At 39.6% G+C, this 15,914-nt stretch overlaps 1 protein-coding gene across 2 annotated transcripts in view; it reads left to right on the top strand.

Moving 5' to 3' along the window:
* The window catches only part of slc8a2a (solute carrier family 8 member 2a), a 31,305-nt gene that overhangs the window by 713 nt on the left and 14,678 nt on the right, over positions 1-15,914 (top strand). For both annotated transcript variants that reach the window (XM_061751990.1, XM_061751991.1), the window contains exons 2-7: positions 1,690-1,769; positions 10,916-11,316; positions 13,020-13,157; positions 13,396-13,623; positions 13,704-13,982; positions 15,225-15,665. In XM_061751990.1, coding sequence (XP_061607974.1) covers positions 10,969-11,316; positions 13,020-13,157; positions 13,396-13,623; positions 13,704-13,982; positions 15,225-15,665 — 1,434 coding nt within the window. In that variant the 5' untranslated portion in view covers positions 1,690-1,769; positions 10,916-10,968. The remainder of the gene's footprint in view (positions 1-1,689; positions 1,770-10,915; positions 11,317-13,019; positions 13,158-13,395; positions 13,624-13,703; positions 13,983-15,224; positions 15,666-15,914) is intronic.

Here is a 15,914-nt window from a genome sequence, read left to right as displayed (position 1 = left end):
GCATATCCCAGCTGACTTTGGGCGACACCCAGGACTGGTCGCAAGTGTACAGTACAAGCAATCATTCACGTTCAACTTCAAACCTATGGACAATTTCCTCAAAAAAGGGCCACAACATTTTTCGACGAGTCGAGGGTCTTTTTTTATTTTTTTTTATTGAGGTCGGTCACATGCGATAAGACTTTAATATGATTAAATAAATACAAAACAAAAATAAAATGGACGACTGGTTACAGCACATCTGGCTCACTGTTCAGAGGTCATGGGTTCAAATCTGGGCTCCGGCCTACCTTTGTTGACTTTGCATGTTCACCCCGTGCCTGCATGGGTTTTCTCCGTTACACCAGTTTCCTCCCACATTCCCCCAAAACATGCATGGTAGGTTAATTGAACTCTAAATTCTCTGTAGGCGTGAACGGTTGTTTGTCTATATGCGCCCTGTGATTGGCTTGCGACTACTTCAGGGAGTCTCCTGCCTCCCTTCCAAAAGTCAGCTGGGATAGGCTCCAGCACACCCGTGACCCTCGTGAGGATAAGCGGTCAGAGAATGGATGGGTGGATAAAATAGTCGTATCAAACAAAACAGGACCCCTGTTCATGAATCCAAAACAAATATATCAGGAGATAATTAAGAACACAATTCATTTTAAATATAAACGCAAAGAAACCACGAGAAAGAAGGAACAAATATTTCTGGGCGAAGGTGAAACAAGCATCTCAGAACTCTGCTTCTTGTCCTTTCCCAAAGGCTACACCACTCTAAGTCAGCACTCTGTTTTGTTGTTGTTGTTGTTGTTGTGTGTGTGTCATAGATGTGACAAGAATCCTGCTTGCAGCTTGATAATTTCAGTGCATTTATTTTTGGAGGAAATTACGTAAAAATTGCTTCGCTTCATCTCAGAATGTTGTTTCAAATTGGAACTCTTAATTAAAGGCATATTGGGAGACGTGGTCTTGTGCAGAGGGGGAGAATGATTTTTATTTTATTTTTTAATTCTCCTTTGAATTGCCAATTTTCACTGTCCACTTATATTTACCAGCAAACTTGGAACACACTATTTTCCTCCAATCTCGGCTTCTACAGCTGGCAAAGTGTCGCCAATATGCTAACTGCTAACGAAAGTTAAACTTGTACTCGCAGCAGTGAACTCTGTGAGCCAGTAACAGGCGACAAGTCCCGTTGGACATGTGCTGACCCAATAAAAAAAAAAAATAAATAAATAAACATGCACAATGAATCGGTTGGCAGACGGCGCACTGAGCTGTGCTAAATTCATACTGGATTTAGAGTATTCAATTTTTGGAATGTGGAAGGATGCCCGCGTACGCAGAGAAAACCCACGCAACCTCCACACAGGAAGGCAGGAGCTGAGATTTGAAACGCAAACCTCACAACTGTGAGGCAGACCGGCTAACCGCAATGTCGCCACGCTGCCCTGTGTGGTCACCCATACATCTTACAATGAACAACCCTACATCCCCAAAAGGGATTTTGTCCTGCTTAGCTTATTCAGCGAAATGAGAGTCGCACGAAATTAAAGAAACGCCTCTCAGTCTGATGCCAAAATAATACACATATTGGTCCATCAATACTTTTCTGACAGTGTCAGTCACAACTGCAGGACACTCTTTACGTCTGAATTGACTATACTGTAATGCTGCTGTGTTTGATCTCATTTTACTGTGCAGGTTTACCTAATGTTGTGGCTGGTGAGAGTCTACATCATCACCCATCCATCCTGGTACAACTACAACCTATGATTGAGACAGTAAGTAGCTCAGCCTACTTGTTAATATATATTTTTTTATCTCTTATTGTCAGCTGTAGTTCTTTTGGCAGCCTCCTTTGAATCAACAGTATGTCTTTACATTACTGTTTAATGATACTGTATACCAATGCTCATGTACAGCACATCTAATACTGTAAATGATTCCCTGACATTTTCTGATGGCTGAATTTCAAGTTGATAATGAAATCTTTTAAAGTCCTGATTCACACACAGTAGCAGATAAAAGAACATGGCGTATTCTGCTGGCCATTTAAAACTATTTAGAATAGATGAATATAAAGATGATCACTACGGAACAGACTAAAACACACTGTTTGGCGCTTAATTGTGGCAAATTCTCTGATTAACGACCGAACACAGGAAAAGGAGACAAGACAACATGTACTGCGGCTCAGAGGGTGAAATCAAAAAAGTTCACCACAAAAGCTCGCCTACTACTTATCCTGAAACGCAAGACCGCCGTCTCACCCCGCCCGCACTGTAACAGCCCAAGTAAACCAATGCTGCAGCATTGTATACAGGCGAATGATACACGTGCCATTTCAGGTGCCACGGGACAAAGGGCTATACTATACCTCACGTTTCTCTCACATTTCGCCCTGGATCAATCAGTGAAACGGTGTAGTTGTCTCCCCCACTGAAAACGTTTCATCTCCTTGATTTGAGTCAAGACATTTTAAAGCCTCTGCTTTATCTTATCCTTAATGAGATTGCTCGGTTAGCTCTTATTGATGGATAGTAGTATTTACATTTTTTTTTTTTTTTTTTTGGAATTGTCAAAAGCAGCGTTGTAGGTCAGGGGCCACATACACCCCAATTTGATGTCATGTGGGCCAGACCAGTAAAATCATAGCATAATTCATGTAAATAACTGAGTTGCTGAAATAAAGTATTTTAGGTTAATCATAAATAACTATCCTTTTTCAAAACATTAACAACAACCTTATGTTTCTTAAGAAATTTTTTTTTTTTTGCAGCTTATCTCATTTCCACTGTCTGCTGCCTGGTCAGGATTGCAAATGAGAGTCTGTTTTCAATTGCCTTACCTGGATAAGAAAAAAATCAATCAATCAATCAATCAATCAATCAATCAATCAATCAATCAATCAATCGACCTCTCTGCATTATAACTGATCACAGTGATTGTTCTTACTTAATTTATTGCTTATAAAGGCACACAATATTAAGCCACAGGTATTTGGAACTCAAAAATATAGTATAGCATTGCATTTTTAAATTAAATCAGCTTATCAAGATCTAGGAATTATTTTAACTCAATTTTGAAATTTAAAAAACAATTTAAAGCTCTCAGAAATTGATCACCTGACATCCAAATAATGTTGTACCTCAAACATACATAAAAAAATGTATTGATATTGCATTGCAAAGACATGGACAATATGATTCCACTAAACCGGACTCTTTCTTTTTTTTTTTAGTTAATTTCCGACTAACATTTAATTGCACATTTATACACTAAAACCACAGATTTAATTTGACAGAACTTTATTGTAAAATACACAATTGAAAGTTCAAACCTCTTTGACGCTGTGTTGTGTGTTTTGATTCATCAAATACACCAAAACCCATCTGAAAAAGGGGTATTACTCTTATCACACTAACCCCGTTACACAGGGCCGTATAGGCAGGTTTTGGCCCGTGGGCCGTATGATTGACACCCCTGGTCAAAAGCCTCTCATATATGCAATATAATATGGGGATCATGTAGTTCAAGTCAGGGTATTATGTTAATCATTCGTTTTAATTAATGACTGAGAAACGTTAGTCAGTCATTTACATGCACTAAAGAAAGACGAAATATTGCATTAAACAATGTTTTCTTTTTGTTTGAGCGCCACCATAACCAGGTGGAAACTTTCCACAAAAATTAAAATGTTCTTGCACTTAACAAATTATAGAGAGCTGGAAGGTTATCTCTTTACCACTCGGCTTGTAGCATTTAGCATGTAGCCACAAGTCACTCTTTCTTCTTGAATCCGCACTTTAAAACGAGTTGAAAGGAGCATCGTCACCACCTGGCACCGGCACAGACAGACATAATTTTTGCCTAAGATTGCTGAATTTCACTGAGTGTTTGAAAGCTGAAACTTCACCGAAAAGTGTTGAAAAGTGGAGAGAACAAATCATGTCAGTAACCATATAAAAGTAGTCTTTCCTGTGGTAGCTTGTTTTGTTTTCATTGCCTTAAGTCTGCCGGCTGCCTCCACACCTTTTGTTAATATTTTGTTTGTTCTAAACTAGGCTTATGCCTGTAATTCCGATGACCACGCTGAACAATAAATGGCACTAGTACACAAACTGATTGACCTTTGTGTTTCTCTTGGTAGGAAATATGTTACCTAAGGCTGGGTAATAAGTATTCACAACTGTGAAGCTCAAAAATCATCCACCCAAAGATAAATGATTGTCAATTGGAGTCGGCCAAATTTTGGGTTCACACCATTCTTTATCCAAATGTACTGTAAGTTGTCTAGAGATGGGTATAATAAACGATTAGTGGTTGACTAATTTATCTTTAACAATACTGTCAGTTGTGTGGATTTTGATGTTACTAGCGTCTAAAAGAAAGTGAGGCAAAAAGGAGAACTGTACTCAGTTTCACCCAACAGAAATGCTGTTGGTGATTTGGATAGATTTTTTTTAAACTATCAACATAATTAAAATATTCATTCATTCATGTTCCATACCGCTCATCCTCACTAGGGTCACGCGCGTGCTGGAGCCTATCCCAGCTATCTTCGGGCGAGAGGCGGGTACACCCCGAACTGGTCACCAGCCAATCGCAGGGCACATACAAACAAACAACCATTCGCACCTACGGGCAATTTAAAATCTTTCAATCAACCTACCACGCATGTTTTTTGGGGATGTGGGAGGAAACCGGAGTACCCGGAGAAAACCCACGCAAGCACGGGGAGAACATGCCAACTCCACACAGGCGGGGCCGGGATTTGAACCCCGGTCCTCAGAACTGTGAAGCGGATGTGCTAACCAGTCGTCCACCGTGCCGCCATAATTATATGTATTAAAAAAAAAAAGAATGCTAATTAATTTGACCCAAAGTCGATCATTTTACCCAAAGTCAATCAAGGGAATTTAGTCAAACGTCCATCCTGAATGTGTGTGTTTGACAGTTTTCCACCAGCTAAAGAGTATTGGTCCTTCTAAGGTGACGGTTGCCAATGCCCAGACAGAGTATGTCATGTAATTGAAACCTCAGGAGCTGCTGTATCCTGGCTGTCAGTGGCTTGTCAAAAAACCCTTTCTGACCTTATGTCTTGTCCTTTGGAGTTAGCCTGTCGAAGATACTCATGAAGACTCTTGGGGGGGGAATCTGTAACGTTTTGACCTGCGTGGCGGACATGAAAGACAAACAAACAAAAACAAATGGATTGTTCACTTGGAGAAAACCTGTAAAGTTTTTTGAACTACAAAATCCTTAAACCACTTCTGCTGTTTCAAAGTGCATTATTTATGGTGCTATAAACCTAAAATCCCCTCTGCATATTATATATGACATTAATGAGAACAAATTTTATTTATATTCAAGAACAATGGCTCATATCCGAGTGTTTGTATTTTGAAACAATTTTTCTTCCCTGTCGCACAGGTGTAAAAATAAGTTGAACTCTGTGAGACAGAAAAACATCAAAACACTCAAACACAAGTGAATACGAGGGTTTCTATATTTTCAGTGGCCACTTGAGGAAAAAGATTTATATTTTTTAAGTGCATTAAAATTGCAGTGTTTTATTTGTTTTTATTATTTGGACCCTCTGCATTATATTACACAATTGCCAGCAGAAAGGATTTCTTCTACCAGACATTCTTAGAACCGTTAAAATATAAATGACATGTCAAGGAGTGAGTTTCGTAGAGTGACATTTTTGAATGAAAGGCATATAATTTTGCTGAAAATCTTATCACTCATGATGAAGCAAAAGGTATCCTTTAAACCTTTCATTTGATAGCGTAAACAATATTTAAAGTTTTACTACCACTAAACTGGGCCTGTCACTGAGTTGACTATGAATTAAATTAGTTACCTTAATTTAAAATGTTCTCTTTTTGCAGTATGGCTGATGCAAATAGTCTTATTGCTCCAGCATACCCTTGACCCTAGTGAAGATAAGCGGTGTAGTTCTTTACATTAATAATATAATATCAATATCAAATATTTAGATGAATTTTTGACAAATATGCGTGTGTGTTTGTATGTATATAGAATTGCACAACTATATGAAGTATATGTATGATATACAGTCATTAAAGAAAAATATTAGACCACCCTTGTTTCTTCAATTCCATGTTCATTTTAATGTCTGGTACCACTAAATGAATTTTACCTGAAGAATAAATAACCTTAATTGTATTATTAAATATAACTGTTATTATCAAGAAAACCGCAAGACATTTAAAAATTAAAAAGAAACTGAAGAAACAAGGTTTCATGTGTGGAAAGATAGTCTATGAACTGAGAGAATTAAGAACTAAGAGACAACGGGGCTCGCATAGCTGTCCAGATTGATAGCTGTTTTTTTTTTAGGGGGGGGTCATATATTATTATAGTTGCACCTTTTATGTGTTTTTAAAGCAATATTGTAATAACATAATTGCAAAGAACCCAGTGGGTCGTGCCTGGTTCTTGTTTCAGGTTTAATCTGATGTGCTAATCCTCCTGGGAGACCTGGAGTACCACGTTCAGTCCTGTATCCATTGACTAATGAAACATTTGTGTGGGAAACTTCCAACTTGCTAAACATTTGCAGTCACTGTGCTCCATGGAAAATTCTGTCATATAATGGATACAGCCTCTAACAAATCTTTAATCGTTAACTTTGAGATTTGTGCGAGGATGACAGCTGGAGGTGGGCCACATAATCATAGTCAGTTTACAGTTAGCCTTAGAAACTGGTAATGTAATGGTAATTGCTGCTGCTAGATATCTAAATACTACATATAACTTAAGAGACATAATTATTCGTGAAACGTTTCGGAAGTGAGGTTTCCATAAGTACCATTGTAACAAGTGTACATCATTGATCCAAATGCGATTCACTCCGTGTTTAGAGACAGGCTATAGTTCACACAGTGAAAGTATCTTTTCAACTTTCATCTGCCTATCAACCCAGAGTACCTATTTTTAAACACACAACTTGTGAATATTAAATTTAAAGATTTGGAACCCAGTTACTATTTTACATGTGACGACGACTCAAAGGCAAGAGGTACAGTATTGGTTTCAGCCCTTTTGTTTCGTTTGTACGATTACACAAGAACTGGATTTGCGACACATTAACGTGGCAAAAAAAACAACAACAAACTTTTAGTGCACAATTAAATAAAAATGTGATGGTAGAAACATTTATTTTCTCCTGTCACCTTTTGTGCCAACCCCAGAACCTAAATGGTATCATTCAAATGTGCGATTTCCTACTTAATTCTCATTTGAGCACATTGACCCCTAATGCCCGATTAGTGGTTTGGCCCATTCAGTGTGCCTGTCTTGTGTCTGCACAGCTCAGTGGATCATCTTACACTCTGATTCAACTGCTTCATTGACAGGCCTATAACATCTATCCAAAGCCCCGAGTTACTTATTAAAGGGCTGGATCTATTTCTTTACTTTCTCAGTAAACAGAAAGCCTGTCTTTCTGCCAAAATTTGTGTGAAACTTGAGAGGATGTTATTCTTTTGCAATACTGTACGTGTTTTATATTGTATTTCTCAAATCCAACAATAAATCTCATGGGGAAAATATTTATAGAGGAAATACACAAGATTTAGAAAATAACGAAAAAGGTATTTTTCACAATACAATATAGAATGTGTTGTAGGAGTGGGAAATTACTGTACGAGCACGATATTTTGGGGATTTTGTTGTGATCAGTTTATTTGAAGATCGTTATCTCCAATCAATCTACATCTCGAACTGATGGCTAAACATTCTCCCTCAGGATTTTCTGGTAAAGAGCGGAATTCATTGTTCCATCAATCACAGCGAGTCGTCCAGGTCCTGAAGTAGAAAGCAGCCCTAGATCATCACAGTACCACCACCACGTTTGACTGTTGGTTTGATGTTCTTTTTCTGAAACGCTGTTACGTCAGCTGTAACGAGACAAAAGTTCAACGGTCGTCTCGCCAGTCCAGTCTCCCAAAAGTCTTGGCAATCATTCAGTTTTTGTTTTTGACAATAAGACGAGCCTTTATGTTATTTTTGGTCAGCAGTGGTTTTCGCCTTGGAACTCTGCCATGGATGCCATTTTTGCCCAGTCTCTTCCTTATTGCTGACTCATGAACACTGACCTGAACTGAGGCACGGGAGGCCTGCAGTGCTTTGGATCTTGTCCTTGGTCCTTTTGTGACCTCCAAGATCGATTACCACTGTGCTCTTGGGGTAATTTTTGTAGGCTGGCCACTCCTGGGAAGGATCACCACTCTTCAATGTTTTCTCCATTTGTGGATAACGTCTCTCAATATGGTTCGCTCGAGTCCTGAAACTAGAAATAGCTTTTTAACCCTTTCCAGACTGATAGATGTCAATTACTTTCTCATCTGTTCTTGAATTTATTTGGATAATGGTATTTTGTTGCACCTTTTGGCTGCCTTCATTTTGTCAGAAAGGTTCTGTTTAAGTGTTTTCTTAATTGAACAGGTCTGGAGATGATCAGCCTTGGGTGTGGTGAAAGTGAAAGTGAACTCAGCTTTCCCAGAAATGTGTTTAGCCAGAGTTAATTTATGATTTAACAAGGGGGGATTATTATTAACCCCCCCTTGCAGTTATTCATTATTATTTTTTATTATTATATATATTTTATTATTATTTTTTTGCACATATGGGCCAGGTAGCTTTGAATATTTTATTTCCCCTTAACAAATAAAATCACCATTTAAAAACTGCGTTTAATGTTTACCTGGGTTATCTTTGTTTGATGATCTGAAACATTAAAATAAGAAAAGTATGCAAAAAAAAAAGTTTTTGAGAAAGGGGCAAATATTTTTTACGGCACTGTAACTGTGTGTGTGTGTGCGTGTATACACACACACACAATTGTGCAGAAATTTGCACACTACCTGTTGACAGCTGACAAATTCCAACAATCCATTAGGGTAGACATCAACTGTATTAAAGGCACTAACGTTTTTGGATGGAACATGTATCAACGTAAGATGATACCAGGCAATCAGTAATCGGGAGTGCTGACAGAGATTGGCCAAGTCAGAGAGGGTCAGGGAATATGAGCTGTTCCCAGATAACACCACACATCCACAACCAGCCAGCATACAACTAGCATCCCTTAAAATCTCGACTCTGTTGTAGTTTTACAGTGTCTTCCGTTTTGCAGTAACAGTCAAAAAATCGTGACTGCATGCAAGATCAGAAATACTTTTCCAATATCCTTATTTTTTTTTCATTGTTTCAACTGGAGAGACCAAGCTGTACTTAATGGTTAATGTTTTTGAAATGTTATACTCGTAGATCGATCAGGCTTTCTTTTCTAATGTTTACAGAGTTGTTTTTAGTTGACATGAAAATAATACCCTGCTATATTTAGGTGAATACATCAATCAATTATGCATCCACCTCCTGCAGCAGTGGCTCTTTGATTGGCTACCATCAATGGCACCGTTTAATTATTATAATTCTCTGTAAAAAAAAAAAAAGAAAAGAAAAAAAAAGTCAGGCTTTCTATTTAGTGTATGTGCCAGACCTTACCTTTTGTAAAGAAAGGTAACCTGCCTACTTTTTAGTGTGTGTTCTTTGGAAAATGTGTTCATAGCAACTTCTGGCGTAAGGTATTTCTTAGTGTGAGTTCATGGTAACCATAGCAGTGCTTGGAAAGTGAAATGTGATGCAGCAGCTCTGTGGGCTGTGTTTCTGAATCACAACTGTATAATGATCAGGCAGAGCTCTGGCAGCATCAAAGATGCAGTACCCAAGTACTGTATCTGTTTCAAGCGACAATGCAAAATGGAGTGTAGCTTCACCTATGGGAGGTAGTAGGAACAGTCCGTTATTCTGACATACTGAGAAGTAAATTGCCTGCTATACTTTTTCACTGACAATCCACAACATCTTTTTTCTTATTTGGAGATTGAGTCATTCATTGTTTTCTTCATAAGGTACAATGAGCAACTGAAAGCTCTTGGTTAGTGAGAAGCTTTCAGCCCAACAGTATAATGCCCATAAATAAATTATGCTAGCACACACAAGGTCCACATACTGGCATGCACTCAGGCTGTTTACCAGGGATAGGTGTGAAGAAGACCATGGTACTGGTGAAGAAGACCATGGTACTGGTACGATGCTCCCTATAAAAAAAATTGCATTGTTGCATGTGAAATAATCTCATCATCTGGGATCAGTGATCATTACCAAAGAAAGACAATGACTTATGTTAAAGACAAAAAACTGAAATAACTTGAAAATGACAAAAGTAATAACAATTTTAAAAAATACAGTCTGAAGGAATTGCTTCATTTTTGTGGCCCAACAGAATTAGTTTATTATTTTGGAATGAAATTTGCTGCTCCTTGTCAGAAAGCTTGGTCTCAGCCGGGGGTCATGGGTCTTCTAAAATAATGATCAAAACCACAAAGTTCAAAATACTCAAGAATAACTAATAGCAACATCAAACTATAGTGAAAAGCCCTGATCTAGCCCCTGAATCATATCATATTGAACCTCTGTGAAAGGAGCTGAAACTAGCGGTCAGCTCTGTCAAACCTGATCAACTTATTTGCCCAAAAGGAGTGGGCCAAAATAGCTGTTGTTATCATATTACCATTTTTTCCCCCAATTATGTCATTGACCAATGGGAGTTTTTCTTTCTTGAGCAGAGGTACCAGAAATTTTGTCCACATTTGTGTAGCGCATGAGCAAGTAGGTTTTGGAATGAGTTGATACATACTGACACTTTTAGTTTATGTTTACATGACTATAATCTTGTAAAAACAGGAATGTATTTTGTCCCATTCTCGAAAGGTTTCACATACTGACAGTATTGCCCGTTTAGCATATTTCATATGCTAAAAATGTATTATCTTCATGAATTTTTGAATGTCTTTCTCAGATTAATTTTAATTTGGTTCTGCTTTTCCAGCAAAGTCGTCTGACCCAGCGGCTCCCCAGTGATCCCCCAGGCCTCCCAGAGATATGGCACCCATACCCTTTCACATTTCAACAGTCCCTCTTCTCCTTCTCTTGGTTCTTCTCCTGTCTAACCCTTGCACCTCCTTCAGGCCACAGGTTGTTGAACGAGCATCAAGCCCTCAACAACCCCATCAATCCAATAATCTCACAGAATCTGACAAGCGGACTTGTACAGGCCATGTAGTGTGTAGACCTGGTATACTGTTGCCAGTGTGGTTGCCAATCAACCCTCCTCAAGGGGAGAGGGCAGGGAGAGCTGTCATCTACTTCCTCTGTCTCATGTACATTTTCCTGGGAGTGTCCATCATTGCAGACCGATTTATGGCATCGATCGAAGTCATTACCTCTCAGGTATGGTTCACTTTTAAGAATCATCTTTTTTAGTCAGTCTGGAATGCACACTTCATGTATAGAACACAGCATTTAGCTAGGGGTGGGACTCGATTGCTGTGATTGGCTGGCAACCAGTTCAGCGTGTACCCCGCCTCCTGCCCGATGACAGCTGGGATAGGCTCCAGCACGCCCGCGACCCTAGTGAGGAGAAGCGGCTCAGAAAATGGATGGATGGATGGATGGGACTTGATTGAAAATATAATGAATCTCGATTAATCACATTTTACTCATATAACAATATTTGTCCTATAAAGCAATATTTTTTTTTACTTAAATGGATTTTAGTGGACGACTGTATAAAATATTTGACACAGATGGGAAAATGTTTAACCGCCTATCCTCACAAGGGTCGCGGGAGTGCTGGAGCTGGTCCCAGCTATCATTGGGCAGGAGGCAGGAGGCGTACACCCTGAACAGGTTGCCAGCCAATCGCAGGGCACATATAAACAAACAACCATTCGCACTCACATTCACACCTACGGGCAATTTAGAGTCTTCAATTAACCTACCATGCATGTTTTTGGGATGTGGGAGGAAACCGGAGTGCCCGGAGAAAACCCACGCAGGCACGGGGCACATGCAAACTCCACACAGGCGGGGCCGGGGATTGAACGGGGATTTTGCATAATTTGCACAAAACCACATTTATCAAGGCTTCCATCGGGTAATCTTTTCAATAAAATTTGCCTTCCATCAGTCCTAGCAATGCTGTTTCATCCAATTCCTCCATTTTGGTAGCCGAGTGGTGTACCAGGAAATCGTGCACTGACAAAGGTTTCGTGTTGTTTCGAACACAAAATGCATTTAGAATGCGTTCATCAACGAATTAATTTGTAATTAATTAATCGTAATTAATGTGTTAATGTCCCACCCCTAATTTTAATACAAAGTGTCCACAAAAATACTCCCTGATTATAAACCGATATAAGCTATAACTTATGCTGCGGAGAACATCAGATGCATGATTTCACACGTTTCATGTGGTAAACGGTAGCATTACAGATATGCCCCTCTGGCTATTCTACAAATAAAGATGCAATAGTCTAATCTCTGTCGCCAGCATATCTGAGTGATCATGCGTACTATTTCAGTGGTACAATTTTTCAGCTCCTCCAGGGCTGCAAGAAGTGGAGGTACAATACATAAACCTTGCTCTATAACGAAATAAGTCACACAGATCGTCTTATCCTCCACGGCCCATCAATCTGTTTGTCAGGTACTCATTAAGGATGCCAGTGTGGCATCTTGCTGAAAAAGGTAGTCACCACCATCAGCAGCTAGTTATGGAAACATCCAATTGATTAGCGTCTCCAGGTAACTTTGACCAGTAACAGTGCATCCCTCAAAGAAAAAGATGCCAGAAAGTGCCAGTGACGACTGAAAATGAAATAAAATATATTTGGATAGGGAATCTATGACTTCATATTTTCAATATATTAGAATTGGTTTTGAGATCATAGCATAATGAAATTAGGGAGTGTTTTTGTGGACACCCCGCACATAATTTCTTGTAAGCCAAAATCCCGCCAACACTTAGTTCAACTGTTATGTTATTTGTTCATCATTGATAAGTTTGTACTTTACTGACTTAGGGGACTTCATTGTTTAACACCTGAGAGAAAGATAATAAGACTGGCATATTTACAACATCTGTATTGTAGGTGAAAGAGATAACCATTACCAAACCCACCGGCGAGACTACAGTAACCACAGTGCGAATCTGGAATGAGACTGTCTCCAACCTTACACTCATGGCTCTGGGCTCCTCTGCTCCTGAAATCTTGCTTTCTGTCATTGAGGTATACAACAAATTGAAAAAGAAGAAAACTTCATTGTGGAAGAATAAAATGTCATCATTTTTTGACAAATCAAAAAAGTGTAATTTAGGCTCACCTCTGGGCACATAAGAGGTAGAAGATCCCAATCACTGCTTTAAAGAACAACATAGATCCAAACGAGGCTGTGATCAACGATCAATGATCAATCCTGTTTTTAATTGTACATTTTATGTTTTTTTTTTTTTTTTTTACTTGCCAGGTGTGCGGGCATAACTTTGATGCAGGGGAGATCGGCCCAGGCACCATTGTTGGAAGCGCTGCCTTCAATATGTTTGTGATTATCGGCATATGTGTGTGGGTGGTCCCCGATGGAGAGTCTCGCAAGATTAAGCACCTGCGAGTATTTTTTATTACATCTTTCTGGAGTATTTTTGCCTACATTTGGCTCTATCTCATACTAGCTGTGATATCGCCTGGGATCGTAGAGGTGTGTTTCTACATACTCTATTAGTTTGATGGCAATTATTGATGCAAATAATGAAAAACTGGCATTGTCTGTATTACTAGGTGTGGGAAGCTACAGTGACACTGCTTTACTTTCCGGTGTGTGTGTTACTGGCTTGGATCGCTGACCGTCGCCTGCTCTTCTACAAATACCTGCACAAACGTTACCGTGCTGACAAAAGACATGGTATTGTGGTGGAAATGGAAGGTGACATTACACCCAAAGCCCATGATATTATCATGGACGGAAAAAACTCAGATGGCATTTCGTGCCCTACAAACTCCTCAAGTGTGACAGTATCTGTACAAACAGCAAGTGAGATGGACCAGAACCAAGATGAGGTAAGGAAAACATTTACTTTGCCACTGCAAGATGCTTGTCAAAGGACAGAAGGTTGAAGTACTTTAATTTTCTTCTCATAGGCTAGATTTACACATGCCTAATTGCAGGTCCAGGTGCCCAATTCATATTTAATACCTGTATCAACCCTGTGGTGAACATGCCAGTACATGCCAGTACACCCGGAGAGTTTGAGGCCAACACCCTAGCAGCTGTAGTAACCTTTAGGTCTTCCCATTAATCTTTCCAAATCTACAAATTTTGAAACACTTTTACATTTCAGAACACAAATTAGCAAAAGCCAAAACACTTTTACATTTCAGAAAACAAATTAACAAAAGCCGAAACACTCCCAATCGTTACATCTGCGTAGCCTACCCGTCCCACGATGCAGTAGCCAATCATGTTGAAGCAGGGTGGGTCTTGCCGAGAAAGGATTTCCAAAGGCCTCTTTATACTCCCGCGCTCGCGTGGCCGACAGCGCCCGTATTGCATCATGTGATCAACGCATTGGGCCGCGCGGCCCCTGTGCGTCACTTGATGCGCACACGGCAAAAATTGTTGCTGCGCGTAGAATGCTGCGGAGAACATCTCTCGTGATTGGTCCGTTTTAGTCACATGCTGTGATGACGTACTCGACCACCTACGCCGCAGCCTTCTTGATTGATTTTCCAGCATAATTAAACGTATCATGTGGTCATCTAGGTCCATTTGTTCTAGCAGACACTGACTGTTCCACGGTCGCCATTGTTGTCGCTTTGTTCCTTGTTCCGGAAAGGAAACTAAAAACGACTATTGGAAATGGCCAAAAAATGCAGAGGAAACTCCTAGGCAATACCAGCCGTACTTGCACCACCGACTTGGAGGAGAACTGCAGTACATTTTCAAAACTGCACGAGTGGTTTGCGCTCAAGTATAAAGGCAAACTGCTCGCGGGATAGCCGCAGTGACATCAGCGCGAGTATAAAGAAGCCTTAAGAATGTCTGTGAAATGAGACGTTCCCTTTCATCTTGTGTAATTTGTTTTGTCGTTTGTAAAAGTGTTTCTCCTTTTGTTAATGTGTTTTCTGAAATGTAAAAGTGTGTCACAATTTGTTATATTGTTTTGCACTTCCAGGTCACCGTATTTCTGGCATTGCCACATCTTTTAACATTCCCATGCAATGTTTGCAAGAATTTCAAAAGCTGAATGTCAGTGTTAATCCTTTTTTATAACAATATGAATTATTTCTTTCAATTGATAGGTGGTTCGTATGCTGAAAGACCTAAGGGATAGACATCCAGACAAAGACCTAGACCAGCTTATTGAAATGGCAAACTACTCCACTTTGGTTCATAAGAAGAAGAGTCGAGCTTTCTACCGTATCCAGGCAACTCGCTTGTTGATTGGTGCTGGAAACCTACTAAGGAAACATGCTGCTGAATATTCACGCCGTACAGGTGCGGCAGGTCAGGGGGATGACGATCGTACATGCTCTCACATTTGTTTTGAAAGTGCCCAGTATCTCTGCATAGAGAACTGTGGTACCTTAAGCCTCTGGGTGGTCCTTGACGGGGGCACAGCTGAGAACACTTTTTATGTGGACTACTCTACGGAAAATGGTTCGGCCAATGCTGGGGTGGACTATGAATTTAGTGAAGGAACGCTGACATTTAAACCAGGAGAGACTCGGAAAGAGATCAAGGTGAGCAAAGTGAAAAATCCGTTATCAAATATTAGTAATGGGAACAGTATTTTGTTATATTCCTCTGGAGGAACGGGCTGCACAGGATTCATAATTGTTGGTCCGCCATCGAGGTTTTTGTATACAATACAGGTCACAATTTTGTCTATATGTGAGATGAGATTACAACGTCCCAAAAATGGTATCTTTCGATGATGACATACTCATTTGAGCTAGCTGTGATTGGAGCCTGATTGTTTCGTTAAACAA

Source organism: Phyllopteryx taeniolatus, chromosome 17 (assembly GCF_024500385.1).
Source record: "Phyllopteryx taeniolatus isolate TA_2022b chromosome 17, UOR_Ptae_1.2, whole genome shotgun sequence".
Taxonomy (NCBI): Eukaryota; Metazoa; Chordata; class Actinopteri; order Syngnathiformes; family Syngnathidae; genus Phyllopteryx; species Phyllopteryx taeniolatus.
This window is presented reverse-complemented; position numbering and strand designations above follow the sequence as displayed.